This window comes from Cydia strobilella, chromosome 14 (assembly GCF_947568885.1).
Source record: "Cydia strobilella chromosome 14, ilCydStro3.1, whole genome shotgun sequence".
In the NCBI taxonomy this organism is placed as follows: domain Eukaryota; kingdom Metazoa; phylum Arthropoda; class Insecta; order Lepidoptera; family Tortricidae; genus Cydia; species Cydia strobilella.
The window spans coordinates 3,875,574-3,899,556 of NC_086054.1; the positions used below are offsets into that span (position 1 = coordinate 3,875,574).

Sequence of the window (23,983 nt, forward strand, 5' to 3'; positions counted from 1 at the left end):
AGTGATAAATACTCATGTGTGAACCGAGTTATTACTACACCATGCGGACAATTGATATTTTTCATTGTAGACACCGCGACCATGGGTCGCAGTCGCATTACAACCGTGTTGACATTTGTCATACTTCACCGGCAAAACTACAAAATTATTAGAAATGATAACAAGGAGTCGAACTAAAGCGGTAACATCAAGCGCACGACCACCACCCCCGCCCGCCTCGTCCAGTTCCTCGTCCACATCGTCGTCAGGCGACGAGTTTGCAACGGCGCCTGACACAGACGGGTCCAGTGACGAGAGCGGGCCGCCGCCGCCGGCGCCGCCACGACCACCTGCGCGACGAGGGCGGCCACCGCTGCCGGCACGCTTGGGGCCTGCGGGACATCCTGCCCCGCCCACGGCTCCCGCTGCCGGTGGTATAGTGCGTCGCATGAGATGGTCTCAATCCATTAATGAGAATGTCATGCGCGCCTATTATGGGGCTACAGAGGGGGGAACACAGCTATCCGCGTATCGTTCAAGAGTACTGCCACTGTTTCAGGTTCTTGAACCCACCATCACCGTGTCGGAGCAACGATTATCGGATCAGGTGCGCGTCATTCAGCGGCTAAAGCGTTTGGATGATGCGACACTTGATCGGCTTCGCCTGGAGGCTCTCTCTGCTCGCGCAGCCTCCGCCTCGGTGCGAGATCTGCCCGCCACGTCGCCGGATCCGGTGCCCGCACCCGACCTGGCACCGGGGGCGCCGCGGGTTGATTTTAGTACCGACGAGGGGGATTTTGCGAGTCAGAGCGTGAGTACATCTGCCAATGAGAAACTGAGGAGGACTTTGGAAGAGGCGATTACGCAGTATCGCGCCACAACCAACTCTAGGCCACGATTACCACGTCTGCCTATAAATAGACGCAATCTAGCGCTAGTGGGAGCCCTAAACGCTTTACTAGAGCCACATTTACGGACTAGTAAAGATTTAGATGATACGCACTCGATCATGTACTGCGGAGCCATCGCGGCGTGCCGTGTTGCTCGAGTCAAGTTTCCGGAAGCTGAACGTGCACCTAGGACCGCCGGAGGTGTCCCTGCATGGCAAGCGCGGATCGAGCGACGTATCAGCTCGTTTAGGACTCTCATTGCAAAGCTGATCTGCTTTAGGGGGGGCAACAACCGCCCCCGAGTAATGCGCTTTGTGAACCAGGCGTTCGCGGGGACGGATGTCAGGCCCCGCGACTACATGGCCAATGTCACAGAGCGCATCGACTTTCTAAAGCAGAAAGTCTATGCATGGGCAAACCGTATTCGCCGCTACAGAAAGCGTGTGGATCGATTCCAGCAGAATCGTCTTTTTCAAAGTGACCAAAGGAAGGTGTACCGAAGGTGGGAGGAAGCCGACTCTCGTGTGTCCGACGTGCGGCTACCGGATGCTACTGCCATGACTGATTTCTGGCGTAGCATCTGGTCAGTGCCTGTGGAACACACGGAGGGCGGTTGGATAGACGTTGTCGAACGTGAGTGCGAGAACATCGAACCTATGGGGGCTATCACCATCAGCCCCGATGACGTAAGTTGTGCCATCCGTACGACCCAGAACTGGAAAAGTCCTGGACCGGACGGATTGCACAACTTCTGGCTAAAATGGTTTCGATGCTCGCACGCACGGTTGGCAACGCAGTTCCAACAAGCCCTAGAGCTCGGTTCCCTCCCACCTTCCCTAACAACTGGTGTAACCTTCCTGCTCCACAAGTCCGGTAGTACCACGGAAGCAAAGAACTACAGACCCATCACGTGCTTGCCTACACTTTACAAGCTCCTTACATCCATTTTGAGAGCAAAAATTAACGCGCACATTGTCGCTAACAATATTTTGGCCTCCGCTCAAAATGGATGTAGGGTTGGGTCCCGTGGTACTAAAGAGCTCCTCCTCATAGACATGACCATATGCCAGCAAGTTCGACGGAACAAGGGGGCCCTCTCGGCCGCCTGGATTGACTATAAGAAGGCCTATGATTCGGTGCCTCACTCATGGCTGAGAAGGGTATTGGAGCTGTATAAACTTGATGCAGCTTTAATATCCTTCCTAAGTGCGTGTATGAGGCAGTGGATCACAGTCCTTCGTCAATCAGGAGGTGGAGATGACCGCCCTGGCCCGCAGGACTTTATAAGGATCGAGCGAGGAATATTTCAGGGTGACAGTCTGAGTCCCCTGTGGTTCTGCCTAGCTCTGAATCCCCTCAGCACCCTGCTGAAGGATTCAGGGTTAGGTTGCCAGCTTCGGAGAGAGGGTGAAGTCATTTCTCACCTTCTGTACATGGATGACCTCAAGCTATTTGCGCCAAATAACCAAGACTTGATGGTGCTATTGAAAACCACAGAAGTTTTCAGTACCGCCATCAGAATGGAGTTTGGTGTCGATAAGTGTGCGGTTATGCATGTACAGCTGGGGGAGGTTGTAAATTCAACAAATTTACAACTTTCTGAGACAATGTCTTTCAGATCTATCTCTGAATCAGAAACCTATAAATACCTTGGTATGTCACAGTCGTTGGGTATTGAGGGCGAGGGTATTAGACGGTCGGTGAAGGAGCGCTTTTTCAGTCGGCTCACAAAAGTCCTTAACAGTCTTTTGTCAGGAGGCAATAAAGTGCGCGCCTTCAACGCCTGGGTAATGCCCATACTCATATACTCCTTTGGCATACTAAGGTGGACTCAGACCGAGCTGGACGCCCTGGATCGGAGGGTCCGTCTACTACTCACCACACACCGTATGCTACACCCACGGTCGTCAGTTATGAGATTGTACATCTCACGGAAGTGTGGAGGTCGAGGCTTCCTTAACGCCAAAGATCTCCACAACCGCGAGGTGTGCAATCTCAGGAATTATTTCCTTAACAACGAGTGTGGGATGCATCGTGATGTGGTGGCAGTGGACGGGCACTTCACGCCGCTCTCCTTGGCAAACGAGAACTGGCACAAACCTGTGGTACAAAGTGCTGCGGGCCGCAAAGCGGTATGGGAGAGTAAGGTGCTACACGGGCGGTTCTACAAGGCCCTCACGGGACCCGATGTAGACCTGCTCGCGTCGGTGAACTGGTTACGATTCGGGGACCTCTTCGGAGAAACCGAGGGTTTTGCCTGTGCAATTGCGGACGAAGTTATGATGACGAACAACTATCGGAAATATATCCTGAAGGACGGTACGGTCGACATTTGTCGGGCATGCCGCCGTCCCGGAGAGTCACTCAGGCATATCATTTCCGGTTGTTCTCATCTTGCTAACGGCGAGTACTTGCACAGACATAATCTCGTAGCCAGGATTATTCACCAGCAGCTGGCTCTTCTATACGGCCTTGTGGACTGCGAAGTACCGTACTACAAGTATTTACCTGTGCCAGTTCTCGAGAATGGTCGTGCCACGCTCTATTGGGATCGATCTATCATCACTGACAGGACTATTGTAGCCAATAAGCCTGACATTGTGATAATAGATCGATCGCAGCGCCGGGCCGTGCTCGTCGACATCACCATTCCCCAATGATGAGAATCTCGTGAAAGCCGAGAAGGACAAGTCCAGTAAGTACCTAGACTTGGCTCACGAGATAACCGCCATGTGGGATGTTGATTCGACGATCATTGTCCCGATAGTCGTTTCAGCGAACGGTCTCATAGCGAAGAGTCTCGACCAACACCTTGAGAGACTCTCGCTAGGTGGTTGGATCAAGGGTCAGATGCAGAAGGCGGTGATCTTGGACACGGCGCGGATAGTCCGCCTGTTCCTCTCTCTGCGGCCCTGACCACCGGCAGCTTGGGCCCTGCCCCGCTGCTGGCGGCACCCTAGGTTAGGTTTTTTATAATTTGTTTATATGTATTTTGTATTGTTTTGTAAGTGTTTTTATATTTTACTTTTATATACATATTATAAAAAACCTAACATAAGAAAAAGAATAAATAAAGAGAATAATAATAATATTCTTTATTGTGCACAATGAAACATGATTAAATACAGCAAATTAACATAAAAAACTAAGCAGCAACAGGCGGTCTTATCGCTTAAAAGCGATCTCTTCCAGACAACCTTCAGGTAGTAGAAATTAGCGCAAGGAAGAAATATGTATAAGGGTAGCAAAAATAAATGGAGAACGAGTACAGGAAAAAAAAAATATATCAGCACAACTAAATATATAACAATATCAATACATGCATAAATGTAATATATACAATAAATAAATAAATATATATATATATATATATATAAACATATCACACAATACAGATAGACAGACAGAATCTAATAATTAACGATTATCAGTTAATTATCAGTTATATATATATATAATAAATTACTCACCTTCTGAATGGTTGGTGGCTCATTCCTATGAAAAAATTGATGAACTACACGTCTAATTGCAGCGAAGGTAAACTCATCAAGTTTTTCAATAATGGTTAATTTGGGGCCAGGTTTATTGGGAGGACTAAAGTTTTCATCCGTTTTGTGGTCTTTCATAATCTGCCTGACAGTTCTATCAGATATTCCCAATATTTGAGCCACTTTCATTGCACAGTCCACACGTGACCAATGTTTTCCCGTGGGCCATGTACTGTGGGTATGTTTGTAACAGTTCACGACCATGAATTTCTCCGAGACACTCATATGACTTTTAGGACGCTTTTTTGGTGGAGATATAGGGTCATTCTCTTTGCTGTGAGAGGAACCTGGTACAGGCTCCATTTTACTTGCGATAAAGCAAAACCCACGAGCAAAACACAAACTTGAAACAATAACGAAATGAAACAACAAAAACTTAACAATGGAAATCACCACGGGGCGAACACAGAATACAGAAAACATTCGAGCTATCCAAACGTCAGATGTCGAATGAAGTGACAATAGATGTTATGGCCGCCACAGAACCACCATGTCCACCATAAAGGCTACCACACATGATCAGTTGTCAAGTTTTGAAGACGTACGTAAAAATATGATTGATTTTTTTTCCTAAAAATGTAATCGCACATAATGAGAATAATAATTGGTACCAAATGTTATTAAACCCTGAGTTATTGCCATTGTAATTTAAACTTTTCTCCTATAAAACAATTTAACTAAATATATTTTTTTGCGACGAGTATTTAAATAAGATTGTTTATTTAAGAAGGAAAATTAAATGTTGCCTTTAATATTATAAATAAAATAAACAGCTACCTATAACATTTACAGAAGTGAAAATTTACCGATCCACTAATATGTCATTTTAATGGCAACACTTTTTTGACGTATGTTGGAATCTAATTAGGTTTTAGAGTTTACACGCCAACCCGTGCGTCCGTGTTCTAGCCCCGGCGGTGCGAAGCCTCCGGATTACACGAACCCGTCGAGATCCGTGCCCGTGTAGTTCGGGAATAATGTTAACATGGATATTTCTTTCTACTCCTCGTTTTGTGTTGATTAGGTTAGGTACAATATCCGTGCAAGAGCTCAAGCTTTCAATAGGTTTCTGTGAGGGAATATGAGAGGGCAGCTGGAGTTAAGAATAAAACGACGTAAAATGTATTTGAAGTTACATGTCAAGTCATCCGAACATCCAAAGAGTTGATCGGCGGCGAGAGTCCCGTGGCCAGTACTCACACTCCTCTTCGCGGCACTGTCGTAGCTATCAGTGGAGCCCCAGGCTGTTCCTCAATTTCATTAGCCGTGGGCCAGGCAAAGCTTTGGTGAGAAGGTCTGCTTCCATATCCTCTAGCTTAGCTTTAGGGCGGCTTGATTGTCATTTAGGATGACTATGCGCTCGTATTTAGCCCCTAGATCCTTGTAAAGGTTCTTCAAGTGGATGGCTTCCTTCGCGGCTTCAGTCAATGCAATGTACTCGCTCTCTGCTGTTGACAAGGCGATGCTCTTTTGTTTCTTCGACATCCAGCTTATGCATGTACCAGCATACTTGTAACAGTAGCCTGAAAATGACTTTCGGTCGAGCTTACATGAGCCCCAGTCTGCATCGGCCATTCCGTGCAAATCGTTGCCGGTCTTCTTAAATGTCAGGCCCACACTCTTTGTTCCTTTTAAATAACGAAGTACTCTTTTAGCGCATTTAAAATGCTCTTCGTTATAGCAATCATTAAACTGTGATAAGTAGCTTATGGCGAACATAATATTGGGTCGTGTCGCCACTGGTGTGTGTGTGTGTGTGTGTGTGTGTGTGTGTGTGTGTGTGTGTGTGTGTGTGTGTGTGTGTGTGTGTGTGTGTGTGTGTGTGTATGTGTGTGTGTGTGTGTGTGTGTGTGTGTGTGTGTGTGTGTGTGTGTGTGTGTGTGTGTGTGTGTGTGTGTGTGTGTATTTTAATATGCGTTTTATTTCCGGTCAAACGCTGCTATTAAATTACTTGACCGTCACTGGAAGCTTTATAATTGAGACCTGTTTGTTATCGCCTGGTGTCGCCCCTTATTAGATTAATTCTAATGTATTATAGCGCCAATGTGATTGATTAGTATCTGAATTTATGATGACTGAAATATATGATACTGAAATATCGTTTTTGAATTATTTTATTCTTCGAACAGATAATTTTACACTTAGTAGTTCAAGTGTAATGATTTATAGTTATTCCTTATTATAATTTATTTATGTACTTATTTTAATTGTACAATCTTGCCTGAACGATCAGGTACAATGATTGCAACCAGGCACAGTGCCTAAGAAATCAAATTTACTTTACTATTACTATATTATATAAATCAATGATCGTAATACCTATACAGGATTAAACAATTGTGTGACATTTGTAGAAGAAATACTTGTTCTTGCTACCTGTCTCCTGTAAAATCGCTGGAAATGTGTTAGCTGATTGCCAGTTTCCACGAGCCATAATGTCATCAAGGGAATGATTTTCCCACCAACTTTTTGAAGCTGCAGCTGATCTAATACTACCTTGGGCAGCTGCTATGTTCGCTTCTTTAAACAGTTTTTATCTAATTAGCAATGATCGTCCGTGAGGCTGGCTGCGGCCGATTCTTGACACTTGTCGTGAACAAATTAAATGATTTATTTAGCAGCATTACGTCTGTCATTTACAAGTGATATGGTTCTTTCTATCTAAAAAAGGGAGATTTAGCATACTATTTACTCGTATTTGCTAATTGTAGAGTCTATTTTTGAGCCAAACTGTGGCCAAAAAATGATACATTTATCTGATCTTATACAGTTGTCATGGTCAATCGTAAGCAAGGTTAAATTATGTATGCGCCTACCAGAGCAAAGAAGTAGTAAAGTGGCAGTATGACGCATTATTTGGAAAGCATTGTTAAAGAATTATCAGTTAATCAACATCCCAAAATGGGGGTTTAGTCGTTTTAGGACACGTTAAGGAAATCGACTTAAGAATATGTTTTATCAGAACATGTGAACTCAAACAACTTGATGTTTCAGTGTTACACAATGTAGAAACGACTGACTTGTGTAAAAGTATGGTATTATACTGATAATTTATTTATTTGATGTAAATCCGATAAAAATTGTGCTAGTTTATATATATATATATATATTTGTACATGCCAAAGAAATCCAACGTTGCCAAGCTCAAGCTTTTTTGTAAGTTCTTAAAGTCATTTTTCTGCAAGATTTTTTAAGCAATGATAATTGATCTGAGCTCCATCACTAGCGCCTCAGAGTATATTTATACAGAGTATACTTCCAAACCTCGAGAATCATTTCCTCGACTTAGGGAGGTGGTAACCCTGTCGACGTGTCGATGAAATTGAGATTCTTCCGCAGGTGTCTCAGAGTAAGCGGCCTTGCTAGCGCTCGGGCTTTGAGATCTGCCCACCAGAACATTTTTTCCCTAGCAAGGCGTCATTACCAGAAATATCCCGGTCGATTGGTTCAAGTGAGCGAGGACTATGGGCATCAGAAAAAGGTGGTGGGAATACCCACGCGAGTGGATAGTTCCACGGAATACTGAATGCGCGGTACATCGCTTGAGGGTCTTTCAGGTCTCGGGATACATAATATTGTGTACCATGTGGGCTGTTGCCGAGGCGAATAGATCCACCACCGGTATTTCCCACTTTGCAAAAACTGTATCCACGCAAGCCGGTAGTAAGTTCCATTCCGGTGGTAGGTGACGACGCGATAATTGATCGGCTTGACAATTGTACTTCCCCGGTAGATAATATATTTTAAAGTGTATTTGATTGTGATCTAGAAGATCTAAAGTCCGATGGGTTATGTTTACCAGGGCTAATGATTTCGATCCCCCTTCTTTCATTAGACGGGTTACGGCCGTCCTGTTGTGGTATTGTATAGGCATCAAACTGTGATGCAACAGGTGAGCGTAACCTTGAAGAACATGAAGGATCGCTAACATTTCTTTCTGATTGCAATGAAGGTTCCGAAGCTCCCGAAAGAGCTAGGTCGTTCAACTGCGACCCGGACATCGGTTTTAGAAAATTGGTGGGGAGGGTGATGTAGACTTGTTGACGCCTGGCAACTTTATACCCACCAATTTAATCGCTCGACACACTTTGCGGTATTAGGAACGATGTGTTCGATGGGTCTGGCAGGGTGAAATTTACTTACCATCGAGACTTATGAGGGTTCGAATAAAGATTTTGGACATGATCTAGTAGTATGGCATTTTGATGGGCAATCAGAAAATCGTCTAGGTAAACTACAATTCTGACATTCCATTGTTGCCGCAAAGCTACCCAATTTGTCAGTATTGACAACGTTTTTGTCAAATTTGTCAGTATAGAAAATACACTTGGCGTACGTGCGTGAAACGTGAGACTTGTACGTGAAAGTATATTATGATTATTATGGCATATACCTGCACACCCCGTCATTTGGTTGAGGAAGTCGGGTATCCGATGCATGTTTATGTGGTGAAACGGTTAGACCAGTATATAAACCGTTTAGCGCTTTCAAGTTGAAAATTGGTCGAGCTGATCCGTCCGATTTTGGCACAAGGAAAAGAGGAGAAATGAAGCTTGGTGACGGTTAGTGCTATACTTAGAATGCCTTGAGCCTTCATTTTGGGCACGGAGCATCATTGACATCATTAACTATATATTGACGATCGGTCTGCAGTGGGTAGTGACCCTGCCTATGAAGCCGATGGTCCCGGGTTCGAATCCCGATGACCCTGAACTGTATACATAATTGATTTCACGGCGGTCCGAGCCTCGCCTTCGCGCGAATTAAGATAACAGCAAGACTTTTGATTAAAAAAATATATTTATTTCGACAGACAGAATAACTACCTAGTTTTACAATCAAGAGTATTCTAACTTAAAATTACTTAAGACCTAGTATTTATAATTAATTAATGCAATTCAGCATCTTTAGCATTGACGTAATGCTCTAGATTAGGACATGCTGAATTGAATGTTAATTAGTGCTGTAACCGCCAGAGTACACCCTGGAGTCAGCTCTCAGCGATAACCCAGTTTAATATTTATTTACGGAGCCTGCTGGTTCAGAAATCCAATTCCTCCCCCTGTGGGACGTAGTCGGAGCGTAAAACAAACACCACTTAATCAGATTCTTATTTATTTAGCACTATAAAATACTCTTAACACACTCAGTCTAGACCTTAGGCACTAACTTTAAGCACTAAAAATACTAACACTATAGGTACTTTCACTATAACGTCACTTTAGCACTATACTAAGGTAAAATAACTAAGCGGTCCACGTAACAAGCACTAAACCAACTATTAACACTGATACTGTTCACTACTTTAGGGCACTTTCACTTTTCTTCCGGATTTTCCTTTTCTTCTTGTTGTTTCCGAGAGCGCGTATTAAATTGAACTGAGCGCAGGTCGTATCTCGCCTGCTCATATAGGGCGAGTACGACGTCTGGAAAGTTACTCGAGAACATTCTCCAAGCTCCGCGAGGTATCGAGCGTAAACCAGTCGCTTCGCGACACCGCCGCCTGACGGGATATATATCAGTGCTTGCGCGCGTGCCCGCCAGTACGATCCTTGCTTTCGCAGAGGCCGCATCGCTCGTCCGCCGCGTCAAGGTCACGCGCAATACGCTATTCTCATAGCGACCCAACACTCCTGTTTCTGCGGAGACGATATCGATCGATCAATCGATTTTAATTAAATAAAATGTGTTTGTGTCAACTTATTTCTATCCTATAACTAGGCACCCTATAGCTGGATTAGTTAATTGTTCTCGTTAGGCGATTCGTTCCGGCAGGGGTTAAGGCTGTCCGTAACATTCTGCCCCCGCTGACGCTACTGCGGCTGCTCCTGTTGCAACGGTAGGACAGCCAACTTTGTGACGGGTCTCCGGAACATGCCGCCTCGGGTTTGGACGTCAGCCGATCGTATTCCACCATCCGGTCCTGGGTACACCTTGGTGACGATGCCGCGTGGCCAAACGTTGCGCGGCAGGTTTCCGTCCACTATTATTACGTAGTCGCCCTTCTGGATCGGCCTGACCCCTTTGTCCGATGATTGACGCGGTGCGAGTGTTGGTAGGTACTCTCGTATCCATCTTCGCCAGAAGTGATCGGCCAAAGCTTGACTGGCCCGCCAAGTCCTGCGATCTGCTTCCTCGCACGGTCCGGTCGATGGAACTCCTGTTGAGCCTCCTAGGAGGAAATGAGCCGGTGTCAATGCCTCCTCGTCCCTTGGGTCTACCGAAACGTGGGTTAGTGGTCGTGCGTTCACAGTGTTCTCCGCCTCTGCCAGTACGGTCAGCAACAATTCTTCTTTGGGTGCCTTTGTGTGCAGCGTTGCTGTCAGGGCGTTCTTTACGGAGCGTACTAATCGTTCCGAAGCTCCGCCTTGGTTAGGTGCACCAGGTGGAATAAACCTCCATGTGACGTTATGCTGTACGCCGAACTCTCGAAGCGCTGGCAACCACTCTTTGTATGCGTTGCGTAGTTCGACGTCTGCTCCTCTGAAGTTCGTCGCATTGTCGCTATAGATGACTGCGGGCCATCCTCGTCGCGCTGCTAGTCGCCTAAGAGCCATAATCGCCGAGTCCGTTGAGAGACTATGGACGACCTCTAGATGTACGGCTCGCGTCGTTAGGCACGTAAACAATGCGACCCATCTTTTTTCATGCCTTCGGCCGATGGTCACTGTTAACGGTCCAAATAAATCCACTGCTGTGTTCGTAAACGGCCTCTTGTACGGCTCGATCCTAGCCAGCGGTAAATCTCCCATCGCTGGTACCTTCGGTTGCGCTTTCCTCAATACACACAGGCGACACTTGCCAGCCACCATGCGCACCGTTGGCCGTAGGTGAATGATCCAGTAGAGCTGCCGTAGATCATTCACAACCCGTTCGTTATTTGCATGTCCAGCTTCCTTATGCGCGCGTTCAATCAGTAATCTTACTATTTGATGTTTTCCGTCCAGGATGATAGGCTGCTTTTCTAACCCTTGTACTGGCGCTGCATTGAGCCGTCCTCGCATGCGTATTAGTCCGTCTGGGCTTAATACTGGGTCCAAATCGTGCAGTCGACTCTTGCGGCTGACGGGCTCGTCCTTAGCCAGAATCCGATACTCCTCAGGAAAGCTTGTGCGTTGAGCATACTGAAAAAGTAGATGCTCCGCCTTTTTCCTATGTATGACTAGTAGCGGCTGTCGTTGTCGACTCCTAAGACAATCGATAAATTGAAAAACTCGTGCCGTGGCGTTCAACAAACGATTGAAGTTTGAGAATCGCTCGACGTCTGGAATCGGCTCTTTGTTGACCCTTGGCTCTTCCTGGGCAGCGCAGACAACTTCTTCATACTCGGGAAGAACTTCTTCAATGTCTTCTTTTATCTTCTCCTGTGGCCATTCTTCCTCTGGGCGCTTAAGAAAGTCTGGTCCTTGATACCATCGGCTTTCGAAGGTCACTCGCCGATCCTTGTCCGGGCGAGTAGCTTCGTCCGCCGGGTTTTCTTTCGTGGGAACCCAGCGCCACTGTTTCGGTATTGTCAGCTCCGCTATCTCACCTAAGCGGTTAGCCACATAGGCGCTGTACCGTTTTGCGTCGTTGCGGACCCAATGCAGCACAGTCTTTGAGTCCGTCCACATGACGACTTGATCTGGTGTTAGGCGATGCTCCTCTCGGATAACTTGCTGGAGCCTTGATCCGATGAGCGCCGACTGTAGCTCCATGCGTGGTATACTGAGTTGCCTCGTTGGCCCAACCTTACTTTTTGCTGCGATTAGACTCACTTGGGCATCCCCGTCGTTTGAGGTCACTAGCCAGTACGCCACGCATGCATATGCTTTTGTGCTGGCGTCTACGAAGACGTGTAATTCCCTTCTCGCCACTGCCCCCGTTGAAAGATAGCATCTTGGTATCCTAAGTTTCGCGACACTGTTTAGGGCTCGCAGCCAAACCTCGAAGTCGCGCTTATCCTCTTCTGGCAGTGGCGAGTCCCAGTCCAGCTTTTTGGCCCATAGATTTTGTAGCTGGACCTTTGCTGTTATAGTGTAATGGCTCAAAAGCCCCAGTGGGTCATATACTGACAACACGGCCGATAACATTTGCCTCTTTGTAGGCGTCTGTCTCATTTCCTTTACTTCGACCGGTACCCTTATCAGCGTTGTGTTGAAGCCCAACTGGTCGGTTTCAGGGTTCCAGTACATCCCGAGGATCTTGTTCTCCTTGCCTTTGCCGAGCTGTGCCGGTGTGCTCGCGTGTAATTCCGCCGGGATCTTTTGAAGTAGCTTCACACTGTTTGAAGCCCAGCCTCGCAACTGAAACCCTCCCTTGGCATGCGACGACGCAACCTGCGTAGCATGATGTAAGAGTTCCTTTTCATCCGGGTAGCTGGCCACGTAATCGTCCATATAGTGATTACGGATGATGTCCTCCACAGCATCCGGGAACTCCTCTGCGTTGTCCATAGCGTTCCTGTTCCTGACACTATGGGCCAAAAATGGTGAGCTTGCTGCGCCAAAGAGCATGCTCGTCATTTTGTAGAAATGTGGATTCCCTGTCCGGCGGTCCCCTCTCCAAATAAACATTTGTGACGGTTGATCCTCGGCCCTTATTTTTATTTGGAGGAACATTTCCTGTAGATCCGCCACAACTGCAAACTGTCCTTCGCGGAACCGAAAGAGAATCCCTATCAGTGACTGTAGTATATCCGGCCCTTCCAAAAGAAAATCATTTAGGCATTTCCCTTGGACGCGGCATGCAGCGTCGAAGACTAATCTTATTTTGCCCGGCTTATTCGGATTAGTTACCGCAAAATGCGGCAACACCCACGCTATCTTGCTATCTGGCGGTTCCTCAAGGGGCTCGGCGTATTTTTTCTTTAACAAATTATCAATTTGCTCCTTATAACTCTCTGCGAATGCCGGATCCCGGTCCATCTTGCGCTCGATACTCCTTAATCGACTTATCGCAGTCTGCAAGGTTGGTGGCATTCGCGGCTCGTCGTCCCGCCATAGCTGGCCCACTTCATAGAGTGGTCCGTTGTCGTCGATTTTCTTTATTGTTTTATCCAAAATATCCACGGCCCTTTGGACTTGCGGATCCACTTTCTTGATATTTTTTATTCCTAGCGAGTCTATGTTAAAATAGTCTCTTAGCATGGAGTCCAGGTTCTCATCCTTCTCGCGGCAGTGTAATATCAGGTGCTCTTCGCCTTCCCTAGGGATGACTAGCCGTGGTCTGCCCCCGAAGATTACCCATCCTAGTCCCGTTAGGACTGCCGCTGGCTCGTTTAAACCCCTTATGATTGCTTCCTGTGGCAGCAACACAGGCCATTGATCAACGCCGATGAGCAGTTTGGGTACAGCCTCCTCGTAGCACGCAGTCGGAATATTTTTGAAGTGTTCTAGTTCCATGATCTTCTTGCTCATCCGTTGCGTGCGTAGGCCTATACGTCGCACAGTCGTGAAGATGAGATCGTAGGCGGTTTCCAAACCCTTCCCACGTACACACACTTTCACCTGTCTGCTTATTTCGGGCTCTGCTTCCATATTGCTTACGCCTGCGAGACATAGCGGCGTGGCAGGTCCTATAGCTCCTACGGCGTCCGCTAAGTCTGTCTGAATCAGGCTTACGGTGCTCCCGTCGTCCAACATTGCGTAGGTGTCCACTTTCCCTTTGGGACCTTCTACTGTGACGGGAACCATCTTGAGGAACACAGCAATTGGCAGTAGCGTCAACGCCGGTTTTGGTGGCGCGGTGCCGCACGGCGGCGCATATTTCACCGCGTTGCGGCACCGCAACGCTAAAATCGGCAGTTTGCGTTGTGGCGTCGCGAAGAGCGTTGTCTGGTAGAGTAACCAGTTCCTCGTGGGTTTTGATTGTGGATAGACGTGTCTCTCTGCCATGGAGCGTCGTAAGAAACTTATTGCTTATTTGTTATTAAGAAGACATTACTCTGTTTTAAATAAACGACAACGAAGATACTGGATACATCCATTTAATAAGGCTATAAATCCCGATGGCGAGTACTTTTCTCGAAAATACGAAGCATTAAAGATAGACGAAAAAAAGTTTTTCGCCTACTTTAGAATGAGTGTATCATCATTTGAAGAGCTATTAAGCGGGTTATCAGAATATATACAGAAAAAAAATATTATAGGAAGGAAACCTGTTACTGCTTTGGAAATGCTGGGCTTGACAGTAAGGTAAAGTGAAACAAATACGTTTTTTATATTTTTTTTATTGATATTTATGGTACTAGGAATCAAATTAAGGATTTTGCATTTGCATAACTACTTATACTTAGAATACTTAATTGCTCTTTCAAAAGTACAATGATTAATTTAAGAAAAATCAAAGTCATCGTCTTGTGTACCATAGGATTGTGTACCTGACGTTGGTGAATTTATTGGACGTTGTTGGTTTGATGGCTCGGAATGTATCTGTGAGGATGTGGTAGTCCTCGTTGCATGATTCGAACTTCCAGGAGTAGAAGTGTGGTAGCCACTCTGAAAAGTATTATCATCTCTCTGAGTTAAATATCCTTGATTATAGCCCTGATGCTGATAACCTTGAGAATAGCCGTGAGGTGTATATTGCTGAATTGAAGGCCGAAGAATGTCCGTTAGTATTTGAAGCACCCGACTTTGGAATATCAATGTTTGATGTTCATTCAATGCTTGAAGAGATGGTAAAATCCCTTTGAAAAAATGCAAATGTCTATTCTCCGGTGTTTTTAATATGTCAAAAATATTTTCTTCAAAGTCATCCCTCTCATTTGCCTTTCGTTTTCGTGATTGACTTCGGTAACGAGGCAATGCTGTTATTTCATTTTGGGTATCACTATCTTCTTCCACTACATTTATACTGGAATCAGTTGCATTTTGTGAAACCTTTTTCAAAAACTGTAATTGTTTATTCAAGTGATATTCTTTAAATCTTGCAGCTCCAGCTCCAGACCGATTGGCATTTTTTTTTTTTTTTTTGATATTTACTAAAATTATCCTTTATGGTCTTCCACTTCTTAACTAGTTCATTACCTGAAACAGAAAGCATCACAAATGAAAAATAGTAATGAAGATTAATAAATAAATAATAGTTAAAAAAAAACACACTTTTATTAGCAAATAAATAAGGAGCTTTAAAAATTATGTAGGTACAGTACGATTAAAATCAGTTAACGATTCGGCCAACCTCGGTAATTGTCGTGAACCCTCATCTCTCACATAGAGTTATCAATTTACAGATATGGCCTTTAATTATATTACTCGTTGTCTTATTGAATACAATACAATAACGATATGAGCAACAAAACTAACTCAACCTTTAATATTGAAAAAGAGAAAAATAATTATCAATTATTAATCCGACGTAATATCGTACTGTTACTTACATCAAACAGTAAAATGTTGACTTATTATATGTATTTTTTTATATATTGTATACAAGTAAAGCTTCAATAAATAATGAATGTTTAAATTCATGTCGCTTCTGCATAATAAATTTCTTAGGTCTACCGGTTAGTAATGTCATCTTGGCAGGTGCTATACATTGCGTTTATGATACTTCAAATTGAATACTACCTAAAAGAAATCGCGGTAATGTATTTCGTGTCATTTCCGTCTCCGGATTTAGGCGATGATATCCGAGAAAAGGCGAATCGTTAACTGATTTTAATCGTGTACGCAAACTTTCACAGGTGAAAATGTTGTTGAAATTGAATAACTTTTCAAAAAAAAAACAAACTGCTTGTTCCTGATTTAGGCAAGTAAAATCTGATTGACTTTGCCTTGAACAAGCAAAATGTAAATTATTTTTTTAGTACATGTGTCTTTGGAAAAATAATAATTCAACTTTAGCAATACTAATCACCTGTAGCAGTTTGCGTAGATAAATTAATAGCACCTTGTATTATTATACCTACATTTTTATTAATTTATTACATGCCTACTACTTAATTATTATTTCATTGCAGATTTCTAGCAACCGGCCGTGACTTCAAAATCATGCATACAAATTACTACCGAGGAGCAAGTACAATATCGAAAATTGTGAGGACTGTTTGTCGCGCCATATGGAAACATCTATTAAGTCAAAATATACCTCCTATAACAAAACAGCTTCTAGAAGATGTCGCTATTGAGTTTGACAAGAAAGCGAATTTTCCTAACTGCATAGGAGCTCTCGATGGTAAACATGTCCGTATTTGGTGTCCTGCGCGCAGTGGATCACTATTTTACAATTACAAGGGCTATAATTCAATAGTTTTATTAGCTCTGGTTGATTCTAGATATAGATTCATTTTTGTCGATATAGGAGCATATGGAAAGGAATGTGACTCCACCGTTTTCCAGAACTCGAAACTTTATGATTTGATGATGACACATAAATTACCCATTCCAGCACCAAAGCCCTTACCAGGTGATCAAAATGCAACTCCATTTGTTTTTGTGGCAGATGAAGCATTCGCAATCTCGAATAACGTCATGCGCCCTTACTCAGGGAAGCATTTGTCGGTAAAACAAAGAATATTCAATTATCGGTTGAGTCGTGCCCGAAGGTATGTGGAGTGCGCTTTCGGCATCCTAGCCAATAAATGGCGCATATTACACCGAGCTATGAAAGTGCAATATGAATTTGCTACAGACATTATTAAGGCATGTTGTGTACTACACAACTTTGTTTTGAATCGAGATGGAGTACAAACGGATGATGACATTATTAACGATAATGATTCTGATCTTCAAACGTTGCATTCGCCGACAACTAATGAAAGTAGTATGAGCCCACATTTAATAAGAAATACATATTGTAATTACTTTTCTAGTGATGTGGGTAGCCTTAGTTGGCAATTAAAAAAAATATGAACCTTCCTATTCTCATTTAAAAAATAAATAATACCTACTTTATTTTAGAGATGCAACGGATAGTTGTTCGGCCGGCCAAACGATACCTACATGTTAGTTTGGCGGCGGGCGCGTCGTGCAGGTTTCAACCTGTTACGTATTGTAGGTTCGCGCGGACCGTTTTCTAGGCAAGAAACGAGTTTTATTAAGGTGCGTCTACGCTAGGCGAACCGAGCACGAGCGGAGCCGTTCTCGGCTTCGTCGTTCGCGGCGTCAACTGTGGACGTACAACGAACCTGCAACGATTACTTCCCTCGAACGTAGTTTTCCGCAGTGTGCTCGCGGCACGAATATGGACGATGTTAATAATATTGCGGCAGCCGCTGCTGTTGCAGCGATTATTATAGCAGTAGTCAGCAAAAAAGGAAAAAGGCCAAGACGATGGGGATCTACAAATCTATATAAAATGAGAACCAAGCAACAAAATTTAGATTTGCTAACCATTTTGAGAGGTCAAGAAGCAACTGGCCAATTTAAGAACTTTATATATATATATATACGAGATATATATATATATATATACGGATATACGAGACCATGCATCAATCTTCTTATTTTTTTTATAGTAATCCTCATGTTTTGGGTCCCATATCAATGAATTATTTTGATATAAATCAATTAATTGCAAAGAAGCATCTTCGGTCCACGTTTCCATGATGCTCGGCTCGAGCGACCGACGTCTGTCACTAAACACGTCCACGAGCGCACTGCGAGCGCGAGGCAAATCCCTTTGTGTTCGTCAAAAAACCGACAACCGGCGGAACGCAAACGAGCACGAACGAAACGCTCGCAGCGCGCTCGTTCGAGGCTTGTAAGTCGGTCCACATTAGACGAATTGTGTTCGGCTCGTGCTCGGCTCGCCTAGCGTAGACGCACCTGTTGGTCAGTACGGATCTATTTCGTATGCAGTAGGTATAGTTTAAATTATTTGAGATGAACGAAATTTGCAAAGACTGTCATTGCGATTTGAACTTTATCTTAAGATCTGTATGGTATATATTTGTATGGATAATATTGTCCGAAACGTTCAACTGAAATAATTTAAACTTTTTATACACATGCGCCCGCCTATTTTGCTGAATAAATAAGTTCTTTGTCTTTAATGTGTATACGTAATTATGAACTCATACTTCATTCTGTGTTTATTTGTCTAAAATAATGGCAAATAAAGATACTATAATATGTACTATCCGGTATCCGACCGGATAGTAAAATAATGGCCGGATAGGCGGATAGCAACCGGATATCCGTTGCATCTCTACTTTATTTCATTCAGTCTATTGTAAACTGCGAATAAACAATTTAAATAGCAATTTAGGATTTTATTTATAGTATTTGTTTACCTTTTAGGATTAGAGCACCATATACCCAGGACCATATTTTTTAATAAACAAAGTACTAGTCCTGTGTTCTGTGATTGTTATGCGAATGATTAAATTCTCTGTGTACTTACCATTAAATATTTTTATTTATAACTCGGACTCTTAAAGAAAGGGACTGAAAATGGCGACGCTGTTATTTGTTTCTCGCTCACACAAGCATAAGTGTGAGCGTGAGGCAAATAACAGCCCTTTTCTTTAATTGATTATTTCAAAAGAAAAGACTACACTACTTACCCAATTTAGATTTTGCGGCAGCGTCTTTTTCGTTATAATTTTCATAAATGATTTCACAAATGCTTTTCCAAGCGTCTTGTTTTATAAATTTGTCTTTATAAGTTTCGTCACTAGAATCCCACAAACAAGGGCGTTCCTGAACCAAAGATATAAATAAATCAACGTCAACGTCAGACATTTTAAAATTGTGGGTTGACGCGTGTTGTTTGCAAGACTGACAGAAACAAACTGACGTCGACGCTGGAATGTGCGCCGCGGTGCGGCGCCGCGCCGCTGATATCGGCGCTGGCGCCACTGTGGATTTTAGCGGAAATATGCACCACCGTGCGGCACCGCGCCACCAAAATCGGCGTTGACGCTACTGCCAATTTTAACGGCGCGGCGCCGCAACGCGGGTATGTGTTTCGGCCCTAACAGTGTCCGGCTCTTTTACTACAGCCGCCGGCGTTTGTCCGGACCTAAGGCTGGCGGCGGGCTGCGGGGAGGGTGCGGCCGCGCAGGGCGGCGGCGGCCGGCGTTCACGCGTTACTTCCTGCGTCTTCCCCTCGCTGTGCAGCAACTTGTGATGCCTAATAGTGCATCCGTCGACTCCACAAGGTTTGTCGTAACACTTAACCCTTCTATGTTTGCTGTTTAGGCATCTGAAGCATATTGTGTTACTCCTGGCCCATTCCCATCTGGCTCCCACGTCCATGGCCAAGACCCGCTTGCACTCCGGGGTTCTGTGGCCACCGCCGCAGCATAGGCAGGGCGCGTGCTGCGCCTCGGCGTTGCCCGTCGTGTATGTTTGCTCGGCGTGGTACTGCGCCTGCTGTGGACGTCTACTTCCCTGGACTCGTTGGCTCGTCGTCGATGGGCGGGCGGTTTATTTTACTGCCGTTTCCCTCCTCTTCGTGTAACTCGTAGGCAGCCGAGCATGTGAGAATTCTAGCTCGGCGTCGCTCTCCTCCATGAGAAAATCCGCCATGAGCATAAGCTCGCATTTTCCATTTTTTATGTGCTCTCGGGCATAGGCACACCATCTGCTTCGTAGGTGAGGACTCAGGCGATCTGTGATTTCCCTCACAAGCAATGGATTGTTACTGTAATTCTTACTATCCAATTCACACAAAGTGCTTACTATGTTGACAACTTTGGTAGCAAAGTTATTCAAATCTGTGGCGCTAGGACCCACGGGCGGCAGACGTTTTAACTCCTCTAGCGCTTTGTCGACGAGAAGATCGATTCTTCCAAAATTCTTTTTCAACAATTTTATTATTAAATCTGGCTGAGTCGATGTCGATAGTAAATGTTGCACGTATTGGCGTGCGTCCCCACGTAAGCAGTTTCGCAGCCTTGCCATATTTTCAAATGCACTAAAGTTGTAGCGTTGAGTTGACTCGTTGTATGCGTTGTAAAATAACAACCATTCATTCGGGTTGCCCGAGAAAGATGGTAATTCATAGCACTGCTTCGGCGGTGTCGTGCGTACGGCGTCCCTTAATTGGTCGGCGAGCCTATTAAATGCAGTAGCCGCATCACTCGGCGGCGGCTCTACCGACGACCGTAGCCTCGTATGAGGAGTGAACGGCGTTGACTCGAAGTAGTCCCTTGGCACTTCGATACGCGGCTCCCTGTACCCAGTGCGTGGTCGCGGCGGCTCTAACGGTGACGGCGAACGATAATTATTGCGCGGTCTGCGCGGCGGCGATCTATCTTCTTTCCTTGGCTGGCGCGGCGGTGATGGACGTTCATTACGCGGCCCGCGCGGCGGCGACCGGGCGCGCTCGGCCCGTGGCGGCACGGGTAGCGTCTCTACGCGAACGCGAGGTGGGTTGTCAGGCGGGCGGTGCGGCGTCTCGACGATATCATCCACGTCCTTTAGCCACTCGCTGACTCGGCTCTCGGGTTCGACTTGTTGTTGTCTCTTTGGGCTACAACCGCGCGATGATGCCACGGAGGTGTCCGAAAGTGCCCCATATTCGTCTACCACGACGTTTAGACGGTGTTTATATTCCATGTCAAGCATCTCGCGTTCCAGAGCGAGCTCCTTTAGCTTCAATTCTATTTCTTTCCGTTCTTTCATATATTGAAGCTCTTTGAGTTTGGTTGAACATAGACTGCTGATGTGTGAACCTCTTGTCGACGTAGATTTGACCGACGACACTTCACTCCGTGCGTTCTCCTTGTTCCTAGGCAAGGTTGTGAGAGGTAGGGGCGCAGTGCACGGAGGTTCTCTCCTTACCTCCGGCCACCCATTCTCCCCCTCGGAGATGGGCGACATCTTCCTCGAGCGCGCGCTTAACTGTTCTCGTTCGGCGCGGCGTCGCTCAATTCGTCGTTGATTAAACCGCTCAATTGAACACGGCGAACGCGGAGGCCCCTTTTGGACGGTTATCTTCACGGCCTTTGTTCGTGGTACCTCGGCCTTGGCCCTTTCTAGTACCGGCGGCGAAGATTTGGAACTCGCCTCTGCTTCCTCGTCGAAGGCCTTATATATAGACCCAGTGCCCTCGACGCCCTCGCGAAGTTCCCCTAAACTGTAACCGCCAGAGTACACCCTGGAGTCAGCTCTCAGCGATAACCCAGTTTAATATTTATTTACGGAGCCTGCTGGTTCAGAAATCCAATTCCTCCCCCTGTGGGACGTAGTCGGAGCGTAAAACAAACACCACTTAATCAGATTCTTATTTATTTAGCACTATAAAATACTCTTAACACACTCAGTCTAGACCTTAGGCACTAACTTTAAGCACTAAAAATACTAACACTATAGGTACTTTCACTATAACGTCACTTTAGCACTATACTAAGGTAAAATAACTAAGCGGTCCACGTAACAAGCACTAAACCAACTATTAACACTGATACTGTTCACTACTTTAGGGCACTTTCACTTTTCTTCCGGATTTTCCTTTTCTTCTTGTTGTTTCCGAGAGCGCGTATTAAATTGAACTGAGCGCAGGTCGTATCTCGCCTGCTTATATAGGGCGAGTACGACGTCTGGAAAGTTACTCGAGAACATTCTCCAAGCTCCGCGAGGTATCGAGCGTAAACCAGTCGCTTCGCGACACCGCCGCCTGACGGGATGTATATCAGTGCTTGCGCGCGTGCCCGCCAGTACGATCCTTGCTTTCGCAGAGGCCGCATTGCTCGTCCGCCGCGTCAAGGTCACGAGCAATACGCTATTCTCATAGCGACCCAACACTCTCCTGTTTCTGCGGAGACGATATCGATCGATCAATCGATTTTAATTAAATAAAATGTGTTTGTGTCAACTTATTTCTATCCTATAACTAGGCACCCTATAGCTGGATTAGTTAATTGTTCTCGTTAGGCGATTCGTTCCGGCAGGGGTTAAGGCTGTCCGTAACAAGTGCTGACAAATGATATATTAGGGGTGCTGGCACCCTTAATTCCTCCCTCCTTAAGAGAGGAATTATCTGAAGTTGGCAGTGGCGGCTTCAGAGAATGCCGTCTGAAAAATACAGAATGTAATTTTTGTGTTATGAAAATTATTGCTATTACACTTGAAATGGTATATAGGGCAATGGTCCACACACTGATTCTATTAGTAATGATGTAGTTCTCGCTGTTGTCACTTTCACTAGTTTCACTATTGTATTTTACGCTGTTGAGAATTTCTTTGACGTCGCTGAAGTCAACGCCTCGTAGGTCCACTGCATTCCTGGATTTCTGGATTTGTTGCTGCAATTCTGGTAGTACAACAGGAGGTAAGATGTAGCTGATGATTGTTGTATTGGTAACTGCTTTTATGATAATATCTTCTATTTGTGCCTCGCACTGTTTCGCTGGGGTTATTATGAAGGTTCCCTCTAAGCTTTGTTTGGAGATCTCGTCTCCGCATGTTTCAGATATGACTGTTCTTTTTCTTGCGTGTAGGAGCCAATGGTCTGCTGTAACTTTCTGTATTACGGTGTCTTCTGTCTTGATTATTTGTTGTTTGCATTGATGTGGGTTGTCTTTTAATAGCATCAATTGTTCTATGCAGGTTGCTGCTGGATGTTGTACTATGTCGTCCTCGGAGCAGATGTGTTTGTTTTCTTCTATTTCCTCACAGTATCTAGCTACTGGACGGAAATTCAATCTATTCATCATAAGGTAAGGGTATTTAGGAATAATGGTAAGTGTTTGTTTGGTTTGAGGGTTGTAAATTGGGATAGGTATAATTTTGTAGTAAATATATGTGTTTTTCTCAATAAGCGGGATATCTAGCATAAAGGTTAAACGATTATTACTAATAAATGACTTAAGGTCTATGCTACGTTCTATTTTAACTAAATTTTTCTTTGACACTGGATAAATGAGAGTGGCATGTTTTTCTATTTCAAAAAGAACTTTAATAAATTCGGTCGAGTTTATAATAGATTGATGTAGAGTTGACAGTTTACTAAAAGCTATGGCTGTTTCTATTTCTTGTATGATATTGTAGATAGTGCGAAAGTTATTTAGAATCTGATACATGCTATTCATAATAGTAATTAAGTTAGTTAATTTTATCTCATCGTTTTGAATTGACTCTAATTGTTTTGTTTTATAACCTAAATGTTTAACGTTAAAATTAATGTCGCTCGAAACGTTTGTTAATTTATCAAGTGCCTTTTGGAGCAATGTTACCTTATTCTCTACTGATATCTCCTTATGTTTCATCTTATCAATTACCGTGACAAACCTAATAGCATCGTTATTATCTAAGTTACCTGTAATTACTTTCACTATAGATCCTAAGGGGTTGAGAATACCTCTTTTAGTTCTTTGTTGTTGCTTGTTGTGTTGGTAAAATCTGTAAAAGTCTATCTCTAACTAGTTCTGTAAACGAATTTATCTGTATTTCTAAACCCATTAGTTCTCTTCTAGTATCTATATTACTATCAACTATTTGTTTTAACTTACTGTATTGGTATAGATTTATTTCTAACAAAGAACTTATTGATTCTAAATCAATAATCTTAATTATGCTCCAGGAGCTAGTCCTCATCAGAGCTGTACCCATCCTGTCCTCAGCGCCAATTAAGATAACAGCAAGACTTTTGATTAAAAAAATATATTTATTTCGACAGACAGAGTAACTACCT

General features: G+C 44.4%; 2 protein-coding genes and 1 pseudogene across 2 annotated transcripts; 1 reads left to right on the plus strand and 2 right to left on the minus strand.

Annotated features, from left to right (window-relative positions):
• Positions 1 to 11,062: 11,062 nt before the first annotated feature.
• Positions 11,063 to 14,292, minus strand: LOC134747421 (uncharacterized). The gene is made up of 2 exons (XM_063682045.1): positions 11,138 to 14,292; positions 11,063 to 11,084 (listed from the first exon to the last, which is right to left on the minus strand). The coding sequence occupies exons 1-2, from the start codon at positions 14,290 to 14,292 to the stop codon at positions 11,063 to 11,065; spliced, it is 3,177 nt and encodes a 1,058-aa protein (XP_063538115.1).
• Positions 12,220 to 18,719, plus strand: LOC134747067 (uncharacterized). The gene is made up of 2 exons (XM_063681634.1): positions 12,220 to 14,592; positions 16,362 to 18,719. The coding sequence occupies exons 1-2, from the start codon at positions 14,291 to 14,293 to the stop codon at positions 17,251 to 17,253; spliced, it is 1,194 nt and encodes a 397-aa protein (XP_063537704.1). The 5' UTR covers positions 12,220 to 14,290; the 3' UTR covers positions 17,254 to 18,719.
• Positions 14,642 to 19,101, minus strand: LOC134747068 (uncharacterized; annotated as a pseudogene).
• Between the last annotated feature and the right edge of the window lie 4,882 nt (positions 19,102 to 23,983).

Coding starts and splice junctions, on each gene's coding strand:
- LOC134747067 (XM_063681634.1), top strand. CDS start 14,291: ATGGAGCGTCGTAAGAAACTTATTGCTTATTTGTTATTAAGAAGACAT. Junction 14,593..16,361: donor ATGCTGGGCTTGACAGTAAG/GTAAAGTGAAAC, acceptor ATTTCATTGCAG/ATTTCTAGCAACCGGCCGTG.
- LOC134747421 (XM_063682045.1), bottom strand. CDS start 14,292: ATGGCAGAGAGACACGTCTATCCACAATCAAAACCCACGAGGAACTGG. Junction 11,085..11,137: donor CCGCTGGCTAGGATCGAGCC/GTACAAGAGGCC, acceptor GACCGTTAACAG/TGACCATCGGCCGAAGGCAT.